Source organism: Saccoglossus kowalevskii, chromosome 1 (assembly GCF_978046115.1).
Source record: "Saccoglossus kowalevskii chromosome 1, keSacKowa6.1, whole genome shotgun sequence".
NCBI lineage: Eukaryota > Metazoa > Hemichordata > Enteropneusta > Harrimaniidae > Saccoglossus > Saccoglossus kowalevskii.
Genome location: NC_140641.1, coordinates 16,227,278 through 16,246,635, shown reverse-complemented (window position 1 = coordinate 16,246,635; position 19,358 = coordinate 16,227,278). Strand labels below are relative to the sequence as shown.

The 19,358-nt window shown below is 37.2% G+C and overlaps 1 protein-coding gene across 3 annotated transcripts; it reads left to right on the top strand.

Annotated features, from left to right (window-relative positions):
• The first annotated feature begins 14 nt into the window (after positions 1-14).
• Positions 15-17,931, top strand: LOC100377906 (BRCA2-interacting transcriptional repressor EMSY-like). Of its 3 annotated transcripts, XM_085499569.1 has the most exons (23): positions 15-87; positions 288-427; positions 3,990-4,187; positions 4,395-4,469; positions 4,924-5,099; positions 5,560-5,700; positions 7,050-7,324; positions 7,765-7,972; positions 8,289-8,534; positions 8,945-9,097; positions 9,549-9,704; positions 10,266-10,396; positions 10,602-10,706; positions 11,290-11,506; positions 12,724-12,915; positions 13,428-13,574; positions 13,699-14,555; positions 14,724-14,970; positions 15,137-15,299; positions 15,838-15,920; positions 16,046-16,125; positions 16,496-16,660; positions 17,100-17,931. In XM_085499569.1, exons 3-23 carry the CDS (start codon positions 4,027-4,029, stop codon positions 17,169-17,171), a joined length of 4,050 nt encoding a protein of 1,349 aa, XP_085355695.1. In that variant the 5' UTR covers positions 15-87; positions 288-427; positions 3,990-4,026; the 3' UTR covers positions 17,172-17,931. The 3 variants fall into 3 exon arrangements, with proteins under 3 accessions (XP_085355695.1, XP_085355697.1, XP_085355691.1); XM_085499571.1 differs by lacking the exons at positions 15-87; positions 288-427 and adding an exon at positions 174-287 and having other exon boundaries at positions 11,293-11,506; XM_085499565.1 differs by lacking the exons at positions 15-87; positions 288-427 and adding an exon at positions 174-287.
• Positions 17,932-19,358: the final 1,427 nt, after the last annotated feature.

Below are 19,358 nucleotides of genomic sequence, written 5' to 3'. Positions count from 1 at the left end.
TGACCGTTCATTCAATGGCGAAGCTTTATGAAAATTGTTGAAACTTTTATTATCAGGAATGTTAATAGACGCACATTTTGTTTCTATGTATTCTTTCTTATTCGTATCATCAATCGTACCATGTTGAGTAATGTTTTCTTCAAGTAAACTGGAAATACAAGAATATTAGTTGAAATTATCATGGGCATGCGCAGTTGAATATCCGCCATCTTGAATTTAGCTGACTGTGCCTCTTCGTTTTGAAAGAAATGACCCACGGTATCTTTTAACCATCTTTATCAATGCAGGTAAGATGCTAAACGAGCATTGGACTTGTCATATACTACCTCGTGCACCATTGAGTAGATAGTTGGTTGAATTGGTGAAGCCATATACGTCACAGTTAACTTGTTGACAGACACATTTCGCTTTCATTTGATGACTGCAAGTAAGTCTGCGTTCGATGCTTGTTGTTTTCCGGGGCCCACCCGTGACCATGCTATTACAAAATTAATGCAACTGTGCCGCGGCATGGTGTCAGTAGCCTGTATTTCAAATCCAGAGTTTATAGAAGAACTTACTGGGCGACGCTCAAAGTAGTACACGTCGAAAATTTGCCGATTTCGCCGTGATTCGTTTTTGTCAGCCTTGATGGACACAGTCAGCATCACAGGGGCTTGGCGATCTATTCGTCTCAATGCGTGGACGTCTATGGGGCCGTGGGACTATGTCCCGGTACAGAACCTTGCCCTTGCTCAAAATAATAGAAATTATGGAATTAAAACAGTTAAGTAATGTGAAGCAAGCATATGTTATTAAATTTAATCATCACGCTCCAAAACCACAAAAATCACTAATACTTGTTTCCGGCCGATCAGCTTGCACTATATATAAGACAAGGGAGGAAACAAAATGTGCACTAATTTTTCTAGCTGCCGAAAATCATACCTCAAAATACAAAATACCTTGTCCAAACCAGTTATGAGTGCTTATAAGACATTGAACTATCGCAAAATGTTGTCCGATTACATAAAAATCATATATTTTTCCAGATTTTACGCATTTATGACGAAATTTGACAATTTCTATTTTCTGTGATACCAGCCTTCAAGTTGTGTCAATCTGCGTATGCGTTCGCGCCCTCAAACGCCAGGACTGCATTTCCTTTCTTTACTGCCAGAGTTTGAAATTCTGTCTGTCAATGACCTATGCACATAAGTTTACTAGCATGGCAGGGCTGTGGACTAGACTAGTTCAGTAGAACTATTTTCACAGTCCTCATCAGATTTTTTATTTTATCTATTTAATTACTTTAAGTATTTTCATTTTTTTAGATCTGTGCCCCACTGAAATGGGCAATTATTGATTTTTTTTGCTGAAAATGATTACTCGTATCCAAGTAAATTTGAGATATTTCCCGTGCCCACCTATCCTGAAACGGTAGACTGTTTCTGGATTTCCGACTCTCGCCGAAAGTGCGCCACCAAATGCAAAAATATGAGAGGAAGCCATACCCCTGGGCCGTACTTTTGTTTTATATCACTGTGTCATTTAACGTACAACTGTACTTTTAAACGATAGACATTTTTTAATCGGCATTTCTTTTGTCTATTTTATTTTATTTTATTTTTGTTGTTTTCACAACAAACTTTTATGGTGGTTAAACGTTGTGTTGTGGGCTGTTGCAGTAATGCATATAGTCATAGTGTAAGTATTTCCATGTTTCCAATCGATCCGAAGGTGCGAAATCGGTGGACGAAAGCCGTGAAAATAACGAGAAAAGGTTCGGGTGGACTTCCTCCTAACAGCGTCATATGCAGGGTCCACTTCACCCCAGATTCTTTTTTTTTTTTTGAAAAACTGTCCTTGTCCAGGACAAAACTAGATTTTAACGAGAAACGCCGACAATACAAAAGTTTTCGAAAAAATAGATTCCGGACCAGCCCATGATCACTGAGACGGATTTCAGAAGGGAGAGAGACGCTGAGTATGTGTTTCAAATGATTTGATTTTTTTTGCGATCCTGATTATCGCTTTATAGAGACCACCCGTGTTATGTAAAAAGGTAGCAGTAATTTTGATAATGACACGAAAACGAAGCGTGGACAAACAGGAAATTACGCTGCCCTCAGGCTGTTTTCATTTTCGCAGGCTAAAAGTGTCTGAATTGTTCGGTTATTGGTGTTGAATGTCGAATTCACACCTTTGTTGTCTTTACTTGCAGCTTGATCGGCGTAATAATTTACGGAATAAGAATCCGGGCTTGAGCTGTCAATGTATTTTTTTAATTTGATGTCATAATCATGAAAATCACGCCAAATCCACTCTGAATTTGTCTGTATGTGAGTCGCTCTCAATAATTTTTGTTATCGAATTAAACGCCGCCATTCATGCACTTGTCCCCCTCATGACCGGACGCGTTCACCTATTACAACGCAGCAGTCATTTATTTAGTAACTGTGTTTTGTCGTTTTTTTAAATTATTTCTCTATTTTATAAATCAATAGTGTCTAGTAACCTGCTAAATAACAAGACGATTCAGCCGTCAAATTCGATTTTGTCCAATGCCGGAGTCCAGCGACAGTGTACAAACGTGCTCCGGTGACGGTGACGACCACGGTGACTAGCGACACCAGACCGGACATATGTCGCATCTGACTCAACCCCATGCAACAAACTTGATACTATCTGTTTATTATGGTCCATTCTTCCTCGACGAACAAGTACATAAGTGGCAATTTAGTCAAAGACGAGAAAACAGCACAAGAAATTTGCCTTATTTACACGTATCGGCAATGCAAGCTGCCCAGCGACTTCCCCTTCTGACGTCACAAGGGGAATTTCTGTATGCAAATGAGGAGCCTCGTTTTAAAATACACAAAAATAAAGTTTCTGTAGACTGAGTTAAAAACACATTTTTTCACTTAAAAAATTATTTATGCTTAGAAACATAAAAATTAATAATATTTATGTATCAATGGATAATTTTAGGCGTGAAAATAGCAGCCATTTCACAGGCACTTTAACTGTTTTAATTCCATAATTTCTATTATTTTGAGCAAGGGCAAGGTCCTGTACCGGGACATAGTCCCACGGCCCCATAGACGTCCACGCATTGAGACGAATAGATCGTCAAGCCCCTGTGGTCAGCATGGTCCATTACAATGCACTACATAGGCAGGCTGATAATGGTCGGTTTCAGTCAATTAAAATCAATATAGTTCCGTGGTTGACTCAAATGTTGTTGAATTGCGACTATACAATTGGACCTGTACATGTATGGCTGTGCTGCAGTGTTACATTATGATGTTATTTGTTGTAGTTTGGTTTTGTTACTACAATATATATTGTAGTACATGGTGCATAATAGATTGAATTTCCCCCGATGAGCCATTAGGATCCACAGCATTATACATTTTTTATACTCCAAATTCAGCACACTACTGTGGCTCCCATATAAAGTCAGGACCTAGTAAATGTATTCCGTTTTTGGAAAAACACAGAAAAAAAATCCTACGTATTCATAGAACTTATTGTTTTCTTGACAAATTCATGAAATTAAAATGGTGAATAAATATGCTTGAAACATCAAAATAGTGAAATAAAATGTCAGTGAAAATAAATGGTTTTACAGTATCTTAAAAAAAGAAACATTCAAAAGAAAAAACTTGATTGTCCCAATGGGTTACCAGTTTCAAGATCTGGTTGTCTTATATAGAAAAGGGTTGCCCAGGGCAACCGGACAACAACCAATTTGAATGTGGTCCCCGAGAAGTTTGAAAATACCCTAATTGTCGCAGAATCAAACTGTATTCAGAAAAGTGAGAATTTCATCTTTTTATCTGACTTGAACTTGAATTAACCATGTTTTTCAATATCAGTGTGAACTCTAATGAGTTCAGACAATATTTCATCTCTTTTGACAAATAGTAGCCAGTACTATGGTGAGCACATATTAGTCCGTGTAAATATGTAGTATTATAGACGTGTGATTTTGATTTTCTATTTAGTATTTATATAAAACAACGTTGACAAGACTATAGCAAGATGTGGCCGAAGCTGCTTGACATGAGTCGAGATGAGTGTAAACGCACATTGCGGAGGATGGAACTTGAGTCCTATGCCTCTATGGTGAGTGCGTTCAGGGCTCAAGGTGACCTATCAAAAGAAAAGAAGAAGTTATTGACTGACATGGGAAATATGCTCAGGTAAGTGTGAAATATTGAAACAAAATTTTACTGTTCCTCCATGTGCAGCACGCCTCTAATATAAGCACATATAACAGGTGTATATATTGTATACTGAATCCTTAGAAAATAAAACTTTCACTTATTTTGACATCATCATTTGTGTCGTCAGATATACACACTAGACTTGCTAGTTATTAATGTTTATTTTTTTAATTAACGTTCCAGCATATCCACAGAAAGGCACCGAGCCGAGGTCAGAAGAGCTGTGAATGATGAAAAGCTTACTACCATTGCAGACCAGTAAGAAACATTTTATCACTGTTTGCTCATTCATTGAATATTATGTTATTGAGTAGATAATATAATATAATTTTTCCAAAACTCAAGTGGCTGGAAAGATTCAGACATTACAAGCCTAATGCCTAATTATAATAAAATTTGCGTAGCCTGTCATTTAAAATGTTTGTCATATCGGTGTGTCTTGTTTCATCATTTATGTTGCATGGGACCCATATCACACAACATGGTAAGATGGCTATGTCACTTTAATTAAGGTCAAAGTAAAGAATGTTCCATCTTTTGTACATTCCCCCTCCTCTTTCCCTGAAATTCTGGAAAGCAGTGAAATGCTATGCATAAAACCTTTAACATTACAATTTACCTTTTAATTGATATATCTGAAAATACAGTATTTCATTACACTTTGACCTTCATAGTTTTACATACATTTCTGACTCGTTTTCTTGATTCACAGTTTGTCAGGTCCCAATAATTGTATTCAGTGGGGAATAGAAGGTAGACGACTTGTACCATTAATGCCAAGACTCGTACCACAGACAGCGTTTACTGTGACTGCACATAACGCAGCCAATTCAGCTATGTTACACAATATGACACTTCCATTGCCGTCCGATACAGGGTTTAAAAGTAGTGAGTACTCCTGACTTTATTCTACCCTAAATAATACCTGAATTGAATCCAAGGAAGTACATTGTTTTAGTGAGCATCTTTTGAGTAAATCTGGATTTGAATTTTTATGCTAAATCAATCAAGAGATTGGCTAGCATTTTGAGTTTCAGATTATTTGTTTCCATTGGTTGCTATGGTAATGGCACTTCACTATTGCTCGATATTTTGCTTGGTTATAGGGTGAGCATATTTATGTTGATTGGCTACTGTTTTTGAATTTGTTGACTTGATCTTTAAAACTCTGGACTTCACAACTTCAATAGTAAACACGTAATCTGTATTTGACTCATTAAAAGAATTATTTACTGCCTGTCTGAGGCTGAAATGCAATGTATTTAAAAGCATAAAAGTTGTAATCTACTACTGCATGGAGTTTTCCAAATAAGATTCAAATTTTGCTCTGTAAATGTTTTTTTTATAGTTATAGGATCCAGCGGTAGCACAGCCACTACAACAACGAGCAATTCTAACAGTACAACATCTAATATCAAATCACCCAGACCAACTAGTCCTTCATCAAATGTAGTTGTTTTACCAAGTGGTCTCTCAATTCATGTTAAAAGTAAGTAGATCATGTTATACATTTACAGATTCATAATTTTGGTCCATGGCTGTATTGATCGATGATTTGGGCATTGGTTTTCATCATTACATACTGTTCTGTGCATACTATTCTGTGAAATGCCCGTGAACACATTTATGTTTCTGTTGCCATGAAATGGACATTTGTGGGGAAAAATAAATCTGAAGAATTAATCATATTTGAGTTGTAAGAGTAAGATTCTGTGTTGTAGTTATGCCCCTTCTTACAGCAGTTGACTGTTTCAGCCTTCCAACTTTATTAGGAAGTGAAACTGCGCCACCAAACGTCTGACAGAGGGAGAAAGCCATGCAAGTAATACCATAAAAATTTGTAGTTGTGAAAACTGGTCCTTTTAAATTTCTTGTAAATTTATTCTGAACTTTTTGTCATTGAAACTGCATAAGCACATACATGTACTAGGATCAAAGTTTTCCAAGTGGCTTTGGCTTGTGTAATTGAAAATAAAATAATGTTTAGAAACATCAAGAATGAATTTTAGCCTTCCTGTGAACCCAATTATGTTTAAAGTTTGATAAATCCAATTAGAAATCTATGCAACAAGCTTGCACCAAATTTCACACAGGATCAAATGTCTGACCAATAAAAACGCGCATTCAGATATCAGGTCATTGAATGCACTTATGTATGGTGCCGATGAACTTATCATTAACCTTTTAAAATGGTGGCCATACTCGTCTGTCTATTTTGCATGTTTTCTTTGGTTTACAGAGGAAAGGGTATAATCTAAGCCTTGTCTCAAAGCGATTCATTAATTATTCCTGGCCCACACCTTTAGTTGCATTTATGTCGTGGGTAAATTGATTTAAGAAAATGACTCAAAAATGTCTGTTTATGTAGCTTTGTACGTACATTATTGGCTGCATTTGTGTGTTGTCGTCTCCATGTGCTTTTGTATATATGCAAGTAGTTGTGTGGTTTACTCAGAACAATGACCCAGGAGTCATGAATCCCAAAACCAGTCTGTTTGACAGTTAGACTTTCAAAACATGTTCAAATAGTTTTTCACAGGCACTTCAACCAAATTTCAGTAATCCTTATTTTCATACCTCATACCGCAATTAATGATGTGGTATTTTTTCTTGGTAAAGCATTCTCGTTTTATGTAACTACTGCTAAACTGGACAGTCATCACCTGTGCATATGGTAGATGGCCATAGAGTTTCTAGCATCTATTTCTATCGTCACTTGGGACTAGGGATTTTTCGTGCCTGCACTGTTCAGTCCAAACATTACACATGTAAAAGTGATTGCAACTTCAGCTGATATACGACTTGTGTATTGATATTTATGACGTGTTTTCCTTCTAGGTGAACCCGATGTTGATGAGAAATCTAGGAAACGAAGACGATCCAATTCTGTGAGTTCCAATTGTAGCAGTAGTAAAGAAGTGCCTATCAGTACTGTAACCACCACACCCCCCACATCCATTGTGGCTACCCCTAGGACTACTGTGCTGCCAATCACCAACCCCAAAATAACTACATATATGACAAGTACTAGTGGTACAGGTCTTTCTCCGGTTAAAATCACATTCACCAAGGCGAGTTCTTCCAGCATGTCAACTCTGACGCCGGCACAAAAGGTATTGTCACAGTCACATGGTGTTCCATCTGCAGATGGATTTGCACACCAAAACAGTGTAGCAAAGTCACTGGTTTTGTGTTGAACCCATCTATTATGCCATTCCATATCTGTCACGACAAAGCGCTTCTCTGACGTAAATGGACCTTCACAGAATAGATATTGGGTTATTCTGTGGTTGTCAATGAATGTTTTTCTTTTTTAATTTTTGTTAAATATTTCATACATCCATCTACATATTTTGAATTATTTTTCAAAAGATAATTGTACTTGTGCTACAGTGAAACACAAAATAATCGTCTGTATTGAGCTTTCATGGGATTCAGTTCTAAGTACAGATATTATGTGTCATATTCATCCTTCTTCATAAATGTTTAAAAGATTGACATAACTCGGAAATAGAGTCAAGTTCCATAGTCTCATGCTTGTTGTAATTTACAGGTTATTATTGTATCCAGCTCATCCACATTTACACCAAATATCCTTCAGAGAACTCAAAGTAGCATCGGAACCAGAACATTCACAACTTCAACAGCGACAAGCAGACCCTCTATCATATTCAACACCACAGCATCAACCACAAGTGGTGGACCGAGTATCGTAACAGTCACCCCAACCAACACAGGGTTGATGCCGTCAACCACACCTGGTAAGAACATTGACGACTGTGAGTCATTTTGTCTATACACCTTCTCTGTACCTGAAACTGTCAGCCAATCAATGCCATGTAATATGTATAATATCATAGTTTGGGGCAGTGCCCTCTGTGTCAATTTGTTTAGCAATTTTGTCTTTACACGTAACACCTGTACAAAATTGTCAAATCACATCTCATTCAGTAAGTATAGCTGTGATGTGTTGAAAACGTGATTGCTTTTGTATTGACGGGAGCACATTAGGTCACATGACCAGCATCTTGTATTTTATTGGTGGCTTCTGATGATGTTGAAATGTTTGCTTTACAGTGTGTGTAGTTGGCACGGCAACAACAGCTTTTATATCCAATACCGTTAGCTCTGCTAAACCCAGGCCGAAAACCATGCACCGTCAGAAAATGAAACTGATCACTACCAATGCCTCGTCTGTACTAGCTACTGCTGCCTCAGTGATTGCTTCTAGTACTGCAGTGTCGCCAGCAACCATGCCGAAAGTGATGACCACAAGCAGCTGTACCACAACCAAACCATCAATACAGATTGTACAAGAACATGGTGACTAAGTTCTGCTGTTAAAGATGTACCATAAGATGTGTACTGTGGGGTCTTTTGACTATTATGTGAAATGTTTGATGCTCTAAATATATGCGCAAATAACAGGAAATATGTAATACATGTATCAATTTAACACACTGCATGCCATGGAGTCGATTACTACTCGTAATGCATTGACTTCAAAATGTGTGACACTAATTTTCTCAAAGAAAATATTTGGGTTAGATATTTAAGGTATTCCAGATTGTAACATTTGGTGATAGTTCATTTGGGATTGGACCAGGATACTAGATGGAGTTGGATGTCTTGCTATCAGTAATACAATGTGTATCAGTTCTCATACACAATGTGTATCTGCTCATTTTCCTGTTTTTAGTCGTACATTTTGATATAATTTTGTTATGTTGCAGGTGTTAAAATAATCACACAGACTGTTCCTGGTAACAAGATATTACCAAAACCGATCACAATTGGCTCAACTACAGGAACGCCTATTGTCATGGTTACCACGACTGTACCAACAACTGTAGTCATGACAACCAAGCCTATTACAAATATTGCAGGTTAGTTATCATTGCTACAACTCTTTCTATTCCTATATGATTCAGTCAGTCTCTATGTTGTATGTACATGTACCATTCTGCATATCGACAAGCCTTCAAAATCCCATTCAGTCTTCTAAGATTTTTAATCTCTCGGACCTATATCTTAGACATGCCTGGGTTGATTACATTTAAACTTCACACATACATAATATTATACATACGTACATCAATTTGTTTCATGATCTGATTCAAGATGGCTGCCAGTCGGCCATTTTTGTACTGAAGAATCATCAAAATCAAGCATAACCTTCTGGATCTATATCTCTGACATGTTTATGTTCCAACTATATTACTATTAACAAAACTATATATCTTAAGTTTGATAACTAACTATGACTGTGCCATGCATGGCATTTTAAAGAGCATTTAATGATGGATTTAAATGAATTACCATTGCATCATTTAACAGGTAGTCACAGTAACCAGGTTGTAATCAATTCGTCGAGCAGCACTCGAATATCCACAACACCGTCACTGCCTAGTTCTAGGTCGTCACTCAGTGCTGGCAGTATCATTACTGTAACACCAAAGTCATTACAGTCTCCAAGTGCCAAATCAGCCACAGGTGAGTGAGTATGCTGTCAAAAATTACAACATAAAAATATTTAGTTGTCCAATAGTGTTTAACCATTTGAAAACGGTGTAGGGTCCATGATAATACATGTACTACTTTGTGTACTACCTGGTATGTAATTTAATAATGACTGTTATAATGGCCTACCAATTTTCCTACTTGGTTGTCGCATAACAGAACTGGCCGTTATGATAACTGGTCACTTTCCGATGATGTAATACTTAAAGAACATGTATTGTAGTATCATAAACATATGTTAAAAGTATGATACACTCCAAAACACAGTCAAGTTGAATTGTAACTTACTGAGTGTATAAAACAGATTTTAACTTCAGAATTTATTGTGTGAATGATTTCAAGTCGAAAATGTTTGAGTAAACAAGTATTCAATGTGCAATTGCAAAAGCATCGATGCTCTGAGAATTTAAAATCTAGTGGTATTACAGATTTATACATCTAACTTGTTCTAAAGTTAAAACATTACAAGATCTCTAAGATTAAAAAGTGTGTGGTTTGACTAGTTGTGTCTAAACAAATCTGTGTATTATCTAGTTGTGATGACCAAACCCTACCACCCTGCCTCTGCTGGCAAGTCTAATGTTATTATTGTACAGAAAGCACCAACTAAGACAGTGTCCGTAACAAAGTCTACACCTATTACATCTATACAGAAATCTTCTCAGGTGAGAAATCTCTATGGTTTTCAATCCTAGCATTTTTTGACTGCACTAGGAGATGTATCAGTAAGCAGGACCCTGGATTAGTATTGATGTTATCATAGTCAAAAAACTGTGTTTCTGTCAATCCTTCCTGCTTCTCTACTTGTAACAACTCTATTCTACATCATGGCGCTAAGACAGGATTATGATTGATGGTTGTATTTCTCAGGATTCAACTAAGACTATTATAGTGACCAGTGGTGGCAACCAGAGTAAAGTGATATCAACAATACATCCGGGACATTCATTGCCGGGCAGTAAAACAAAAACACAGGTTAGTTTGCATCTTACAGTGCAAAAAATACCTGATTTTTTTTCTTTTGTTCATCTTAAAATTCCAAAATATACAGTGTGAATATAATATTTACATGTACCTATCAAGGTGCACTGATGAAATTGCTCATATTTACAACCTTGATGTATCTTCTTGGTATAAACAAATAGTTTTCATCTTTTCTGAATAGACCATTTTTCATTCACTGCAAGATCCTGTGTTATGCATGATATCAAACTTAAAGATAGGAGAAAAATAGTGACGTAGTGGTGACAAACATCCTGTAGGATTTGACAAATGCAAAAGTAGTTTGGGGGATATTTCCATGCTTAATAATGTGCTGTACACATTTGATGATAGTCAATTTTGATAGAGTAAGGATATTCAAATGGAATATTTTCCTGTCAAAGATCGGCTTTTCGGTGTGAGCTACGAAATAAAGAAATTCAAGTTCAAAATCAAATCGTTCGATTTTTACGGCAGACGTTCAGTGTGTGTCTTTCATGCAACTCGCGAGATCTCGCAGTTGAACAGAAAATAACCTACTAACACTACTGTTGATTACTGTTGTGTTGAAATATAGCAGTTAGTCATCAGACCCAAACCATTAGGAATGCAAGCTGCTATAGCTGAGCAGGTAGAAAGAAGATCTGGATCACCAGTATTAGCTGAACATGTGCACCATGCAGAGGATTCCTCATCAGGTCAAAGGTTATTTCCCCCTACTAGTGTGACTGGTCATATTTCACCAGCTATGGATGATACAAGTTCTGTGGGGTCAGGTCACAGCGATGTGAAAGGTAGGGGATTTTTTGTACCCTAATTTTTTTTTCCTCCACTAATTTTAGTTTTAGGGAGCAAAGTGGCATTGCTTTATTTTGGGCACTTTAGCAATATTAATGAGCACCGTCACAGGGAAAATATTTTTTTTGGAGTCAAAATATTACGTTTCACAATTTAGAAGTGTTTGAATTTAAAAATGAAACATTCTCGAAATGCAAATGCTGCAGACTAAAAAAAAACAAAAAAATTGTAAAAGGTTAAATGAAACTCATTTGAAACGTTTGAGCCAGGATTATGTTCACCACTTTCATGATCTTATTTACTACAAAATTCTCCTTCAAAATATCGACCATGTAGTTATTTGGCGGATTGTTGGTTATTCTTCAGCTTCTAACGTTTACATTTACAGTAAATGAACGAACAAATAACACTTCCAAACGATCAAAGTTACGGCGTGACATAACTTACTTCGCGATGTTACCGGTATACACCGGCTATACCAATAATTTCTCTTACTCAGTCATGATGCCATGCAAAAATTAAATACTTCTTTTTTTATATAAAAAAACGTAAAATTTGAGCTATTTTTATCGAGAGAAATTATTTTTGATCACTTCGGTGAAAAACACAGACCCGCCATGATAGTTATGACGCATTAGTTGACCGGCATGTGTCCTTTGACCCGTTGGGTCAAAAACGCCATTTACCAATCAAAATGTCGCATGGTAATGCCGGTAGAACCCCAAGTTTTCCGAATGATCGAGATCATAATTGAAAGAATTTTAGCTTTCAAACTAAAGACTGCGTCTATCGTCAGAAAGTATTTACTTACAAACAATGAGGTGCTAATTTTACAAAATCACACATCATGTGACTATGTCTATTGTTTACAAATTATTATCCACGACTGGCAGGATGCGTGTAGTTCGGTACGTAAGTATAATAACAATATGACAATAGTCGGAAGCGTGTCCGCGGTGGTCGCTAATTTTGAGTGCCGGTCAGGCCGACCAGCGTGACGAGATCCCCCCAATGAAAAGAAGCACTGTGGCGGTCTTGCTAATCACCGTGGCGGTGTCAGACCCGTGTGGCGGCAAATCGAAGCACTGTGGCGGGACCGCCACGCTGTTTACATCCTGGGGAGAACACTGTCCAGGGATTTCCTAAAAAAATATAAATTTTTTTCAGTTGGAAATTTATCCAATCTTATACTATAATGTGATCATAATTTCAGCTGAACCTAAACACACTGATATTTTGGAGGCTGCGGTTGCCGCCATAACCAATGGCAACCAGTGGGTAGAATATGATGTACCCATGGAAACAGTAACCCAGGCAACAACCTCTACAGGGTCCACTTACTCAGAGAAGTCTGCCTCTTCGGCAATCAAGGCATTACTAGAAATCAGAAGAGATCCATCAAAAGGTCAGAGGTCAATGCATTACATGAAATTAGTATGTTTTGGACATGTGGTATCAAGACGTAAAAAGTGTATTTAGTGCAGTACTCCCATGGTCTTGTACATGTGAACAGTACAGTGATTATCCCTCAGCTTAGTAAGAATGTTTATGATAAAGTTCTTTTGGTGTCATCATTCTATAGTAAAGAACAGGCAGTTGTACCATACATGCACAAATTAAATAATTATAAGTATTTATAAAAGCATATGAGATCTAAACATCATTCTTCAATATTCCCAGAATACACATCACTTCACATGTATTGATCTAAACAGAACATACAGGAATGTGTTTGTAAATGAATGTTATATTGAACAAGGTATACTATGATTAACCCATGCAATTTACCCAACTATGATTTAGTGCCAATTTTTCTGTGACGAAGAAAACTTGATTTGTATTACCAGCAGCTCAGCTCCTTAAACTTGCAGAAACACGAAATTTATGTTTCCGTGTATATTTACACTGTCGTTACAGAGAGCACCAGGCCACAGACGATAGATCTAAGCAAGATGGCTGTTCCGTTGGTATCCACTACAGATAATATAACTCAACAATCTACCATGCAGGGCACTAGTAGTGGTAGTCTGGGAGGCACTAGCATTTTAACTGATTTTTTCAATGGTAAGTGTACAAATATAGTTGAATCACAGTCGACTTCATAGTGGAAATATAAATAGCATTTGTTTATTCCTTTTTTTGTGTAAATTTGATCAATGTTCCAATTCATTTTCCTCCTTGACTATAGAAACTTCATCAAAGCCTAGCACCACTGTGGCTGCTGGTATAACTGGAACATCATTTCTACAGACGGCCACCATGGAGGTAGAGAAAGCTTTACAAGAACGCAATAAAGCTCTTAGAGGAAAACTACCTGACACGGATAACTTTCCAGAACTGACCATTCATAAGGCGGGTGATCCACAGCCATCATCAAATGACACTGAGGAGCAAGGATTTCAACCGAGTGGTGGTGGTGGTGGTGATGTTGACAACACTATAATCGGATTAACTGACAGTAGAATTACAGGGCAGCTAGATCCCCAAACTGGACTGTTTCACATAGGGGAGACAGGAAAGCATGGTTCTGAACTCAGTCGATTGATTGACATGCCTGTGAGCAAAAGCAGCGTTGCATTTCAGGAGCCGATCGTGACGCATCAAGAAAAGCCGCGCAAAACTGAGATAAAGGGACATTCCGAACTTTTGAAGCATTTAACTGGGAATGTCTTGCAGGAACCCAAGGAAATTGACCCGTATGATTTCCTGAATCGCGATTTTATAGACAATAAGTCTACCTCAGAGAGTCAGCAACAGTCAAAAGAGCACCCTAGCTTGGTACAAGATAACACTGCGGCTGCTAGTGCTAGCAGTGTCCAGGCAACGAAAGAAAGCTCAAATGCAGCGACTGTTGTGTACGCTACATACCCATCAGCTGCCGAGAAACTCACTGCCATGGCACAGACACGAGAGGAGACTAACAGAGTGACTAGTCTGCCGCTACAAAGGCAAGTTGGCGCCACCAGAGTCAAAACAGGATTGATACCACTGCAGGATATTGCCAGTATTGCTGCGGGCAAGTTATCAACAACTACTCCCTCAACGGTGAGTACCGTAATGAAGGAAAAAGATTTTTTAATTATAGACTGTAGAGGGGGCAATTGAAATTCATATGCAGTATTATAACCAAAGGTTTTTTTTCACCAAAAATATTAACAAATTTATGACTGTCATTTATATGATGTTATTTTCTAACAAATTGTTTAATTTTAGAGTTTCTCAAGTATGGAATCAATGTCAGCACCCACAGCAACAGTGACTGTAATAGCATCTAGCACTGCACCTAACCAGGCAACAGGTGCAACATGTGTCATGGTGGAATCTACTGGCCTTGACACAAGTCACATGAATTTGGAAGATTTTACAAGTCAGAGGCTGTTACATGAAGAGGACAGAGGCTTGCGGCATGATGAAAGCTTTGTCTGGGAGGAACAATCTGGTAGAGGAAGCCCAACACAAGGTAGGTGTGGTATTCCAGTCAGTGAGTTTATGGGTGATCATGTTAAAACATCACTTGGGGACTTTATTTGAAAATAAAACAATTATCTGAAAAACACATTGACTGACTTAGAAAATAGTTTGATTTATAAGATGCCACTGTTTGAATAAACTAAATGTATTTTCAGGTGCTAGTACTTGCAGTAGTGGCTCTGGCACCGAGAGTCTCTGCACTGTAGACAGCTTTGGTGCTAATGTTAGGGCCAGCAAACGGAAGAGAAAGGCTCCGATACCGATCGATGAGGCACCAATGCCGTCTAATTTACCAAGTTGGGTACGAGCAGGGCTAAAGTAAGTTTATGTATACCTCTTTGTATTCATGTTTAATAGAAGTATATAGTATTTTATTAGTGACTTTTACTCGCATATAGTACCTTGGGTTCAATGTGTGCACCAAGTGTCAGTTCTCAGATGTACACTGTCAGAAATTGTTACATAAAGACGCATTAGTTTGTGTATCCCTCTTCTTCAAATTCCTGACATGTTTGGCTACTAAGCCTGTGAAGATGGTAGCATTTTCCATACCGCTATTCTGATAAGTCAGTGAAAACTATTGCTGCAACCAACCAATTACAAAATTTGAAAGAAAAAGAAAATTACTGCATAGTCTATCCGTCATTTATAAACTTGTCCATCCTTGACTGTCACCATTTGTAGATTTAAAGATTAATCTACTGGTTAAGGTACTACTGGACGACAATTGGTAATTTCTCTGCAGGCAGTACTAGGTCTCCATGGTTACTGGGTTACATGTACATTGTTTTATAAATCTGTTTACTAATTCTTAATTATAATCATTCATAAATTGGGTCTTTCTTTGTGCATTCAGTTTACTACAGAGGGTATCTAGATATAGAGGAGCACACAAATCTAAAGGAGAATTAAATGCAGCATCCTGGTTTACAAGGCCGGGTGAGTCCTCTACTCTTCTGTTTCTCAACTGTGTTTTTTAGTCAGTTCCAATGTTAACATGCATGGCTATTGGTCCGTATAGATATATAGCAAATATAGCAGTGATTGTTTTTCTTTTATTGTAGTTGATCCTCACGAGGCACCAGGCTACCACAAGATTATCAAACAACCCATGGACTTTGGTACAATTAAGAAAAAATTAGAGGTGCGTATCAAGTTAAAAATTAATCTTTTCACTACTAGTTCCCTCTTTTCATCACGAATTCCCAAAATAGTCCCGTTTATAGTCTGCTCTTTCCGTCACAGGATTGGAACAAAAATAGTTTTTTGAGTAAACACTGAAAATTGACTCAAATTTTGTCTGTTGGTTCCAAAATTAGGGTTCATTTCTCGAATTATTGAAGAATATAAGATAAAACTGCAGAAAAATTTGGGCAAGAAAATCTGGTGGTCAAAATGTTAAATTTTGAGCTGCCATGTGGTAGGAGCCTTTATTATGCGCCAGTATGGTAATAGTCGGAAGGTTTACTTACATTCATAAAATTAAGGGGAGTTATTTTGTTTTTTCTCCCCAGACTGGTCAGTACAGAGACTTCAACGATTTTAATCAAGATATGATTCTTGTGAAAGGCAATTGCATGAAGTATAATCCACTGGGACATGAAGCAAGGAAAGATTGTGAAGAAGTGTTTCAGTTTTACACCGTGGAGTACAACAAAATGATAGATAAATGGCAGAAGGTATGTTTTTTATTAAACAAACTGGAAATGTTGGTACCTATCTAGGGAAGAACGTGTGTGAAAATTATAATTATCTAGGAAGTGTCGTGTCGTCATTCTAATTTATTAATCCTTGTTTGGTTTGATTCAAGATGGCCATCTGGAAGCCATTTGAGTCCAAAAATGTTTCAAACTCAAAAATTTCTGCCTTTTGGAATAAATAGAACATCATGGACCTTGATACGTCTCGCTTTGTTTTGTAGATTTGAATCAAAATGATGTAATGTGATGGATTATTTCTAACCTAGGCAGTCACCCATGTGTCAATTAGAACTTAGCTAGGGAATTACATATTATACATTTGTTCCATTATTTTGATAACACTATTTACAAAAGATAGCAATACCATACATCTGCAAGTCTTCATATATTACATTGCTCTGTGTTTCATTCTTTTCAGATTCATTGTACTCCACCCAAGTCACCAAAGAAAGTGAGAGTGGATTGCATCCGAAGTCCAATAAAGTCGTGATAGCAGTCCACAAATCAATCTCAGTTAAATGAACCACAACACTACATCTGTCAAATTCATTTTTTTTTTAAAAACTTAAAATGCTATTGCATGTACACAGCTGCATATGCGTGTAATATTTATTTTTTATACTGTTCGTCTACACTGGAGAATGTGTTCTGTGTTGATGGGTGTTTTGTTGAATGCCGGCTTTTTATGATCGAAAGATTTCAATTCGAGCGTCAACAGTGATGCTATTTCAATGATGTAACTGAAATGCTTTTTGGAAAATGTATTTCCATTTTTGACTTTCTACTGTGAATGAACTTCAGTGGTGGCCATGAGCTTACGCACCCATTCTTGTAAAGTTGTACATACAGAATAGCATTATTTTAAACTATACAAAAAATGTAAATATGAGTGAGATTCTCCTGGTAGAATTTTACCAATAAAATAAAATTCCTTTGAACCAAATTCAAATTGTAATTCTCTTCATGTTTTTTGGCTGCAATTTACGTGGTGAAATAACACATTATAAAGACAAGCATTTTTTTTCAGAAGTACAATAGTTTCGAAAGAATTAGGCCAGTATTGCATTTATGGACATGTTAGGGAGTAACATTGTTTGCCATTTATTATTTTTATTTTCCATATATTGATATGTTTTAACATTTTGCCAACAGTCATTCCAAGATTATTGTATATTTGTGTCTTATAAGGACTCATAGCAGAAGGTTCTGTTGAAATGAAATAAATGAACTCATGTCATTATTCATATGAATATTCATCTCCACACTGTCTGTTTTGTTCATACATGTTTAATTACATTTAATCCTTTGGATTTTTCTTTGTGTGTGTTGGAGGGATTGAAAATGAGGCAAACACCGGTGTTCAGACGCAACCTTTACTGGCATGATTTGTATAAGCAGTTGGTAAGATAGAGGCATGTCATTCTCCGTTGCAGAGACTATGGGTCCTTTATCACTAAGCTAGGTAGTCGCCAGGGAACGTCCCACTAGTTGCAGCTCTCTGTGACTCCCTAGGTTAAGAAGACTCTGCAAGGGAGAGTGAGAGGCATGTGTGAGTTTGATGTACACCATAGATTGTATATTAAAACATCCCCTGCTGTAACCCTCGACGTTAGCCAAAATTAATGCGAGGGGGGGGGGCATTTGTAGGTGATGTGTAAGTGGTAGCTTTACTACCTGCATGATATTTATACATGTACCCCGGTATTTACACCTTATACCACACTTATACCATACTTTTGGTCATGTGACCAATTGTTCTACCACTATGATTATTTGTGTTTATGCTAATTGTAACCTGGCCATACTTGTATTGATATGCAAAGTGTACCTCCCAGTTTTGTGAATAGACCCTTTGCATATCTGTGTAGCTGGTTTATGAAAACAACATCCATATGCAAATCATCCAATTACATTTATTTACAAATTGCAGGTGTTTGAAATGAAAATGAACAATTCAACGATTACTATCTTGTTGCCATGTTAAATAAGACTGCATCTGTGAAGACGTATTAAGTTTCAGTTGAGTTAATGCAGGTCGAAAGTCTATATGCTTTGTACCGGTAGTACAAGTTACTTGCTTTGAGTATATGCTAGACAGGATTTGATGGTTGAATGGCATCAGACACAACCTTCTACAAGTGCTGGCCTGTTTGTACCACATCTTTCCAGTAGCCCTATTATTCCTTTTATCAGCTGTTCATCAAATCCTTATCTATGCAAAGAGTGGCTGCAATAACCAGAATAAAGAAAAGCAGTTTCTGTCTATATATTAATGTAATGAATGAAAGATAATAGAGCAGAATAAATTCCTACCTTGACAGAATAGCCTGTATAGTAATTGTTAGTCCATAGTGTGCACACCAAGTTTTTGCTTGAAAAAAAACATTCGTTTTATAGTTAAACCATTATCTGCTATATAATTAGTCCCTGTTCGGACACTGTTCAAAAATGGGGAATCTTTGCATTCGTATATACATGTATATCTTAGACATGCCTGGGCCGATTACATTAAAACTTCAAGTAATATGCACATCAATTTGTTTCACGATCTGATTCAAGATCGCCGAATGGCGGCCATTTTTATGCTGAAAAATTATCAAAATCATGCTTTTCTGGCATTCTGGAACCGGATCTTGGCTGTTTACAGATGGATTTCGTTCAAACATTACGGGACCTT

What these genes read in the sequence shown, in the direction of transcription:
- LOC100377906 (XM_085499569.1), top strand. Translation starts at nt 4,027, where the DNA reads ATGTGGCCGAAGCTGCTTGACATGAGTCGAGATGAGTGTAAACGCACA. An exon ending in GCCTATTACAAATATTGCAG is followed by an intron (nt 9,098 to 9,548) that starts GTTAGTTATCAT and finishes ATCATTTAACAG; the next exon opens with GTAGTCACAGTAACCAGGTT. An exon ending in AGGTCACAGCGATGTGAAAG is followed by an intron (nt 11,507 to 12,723) that starts GTAGGGGATTTT and finishes TCATAATTTCAG; the next exon opens with CTGAACCTAAACACACTGAT.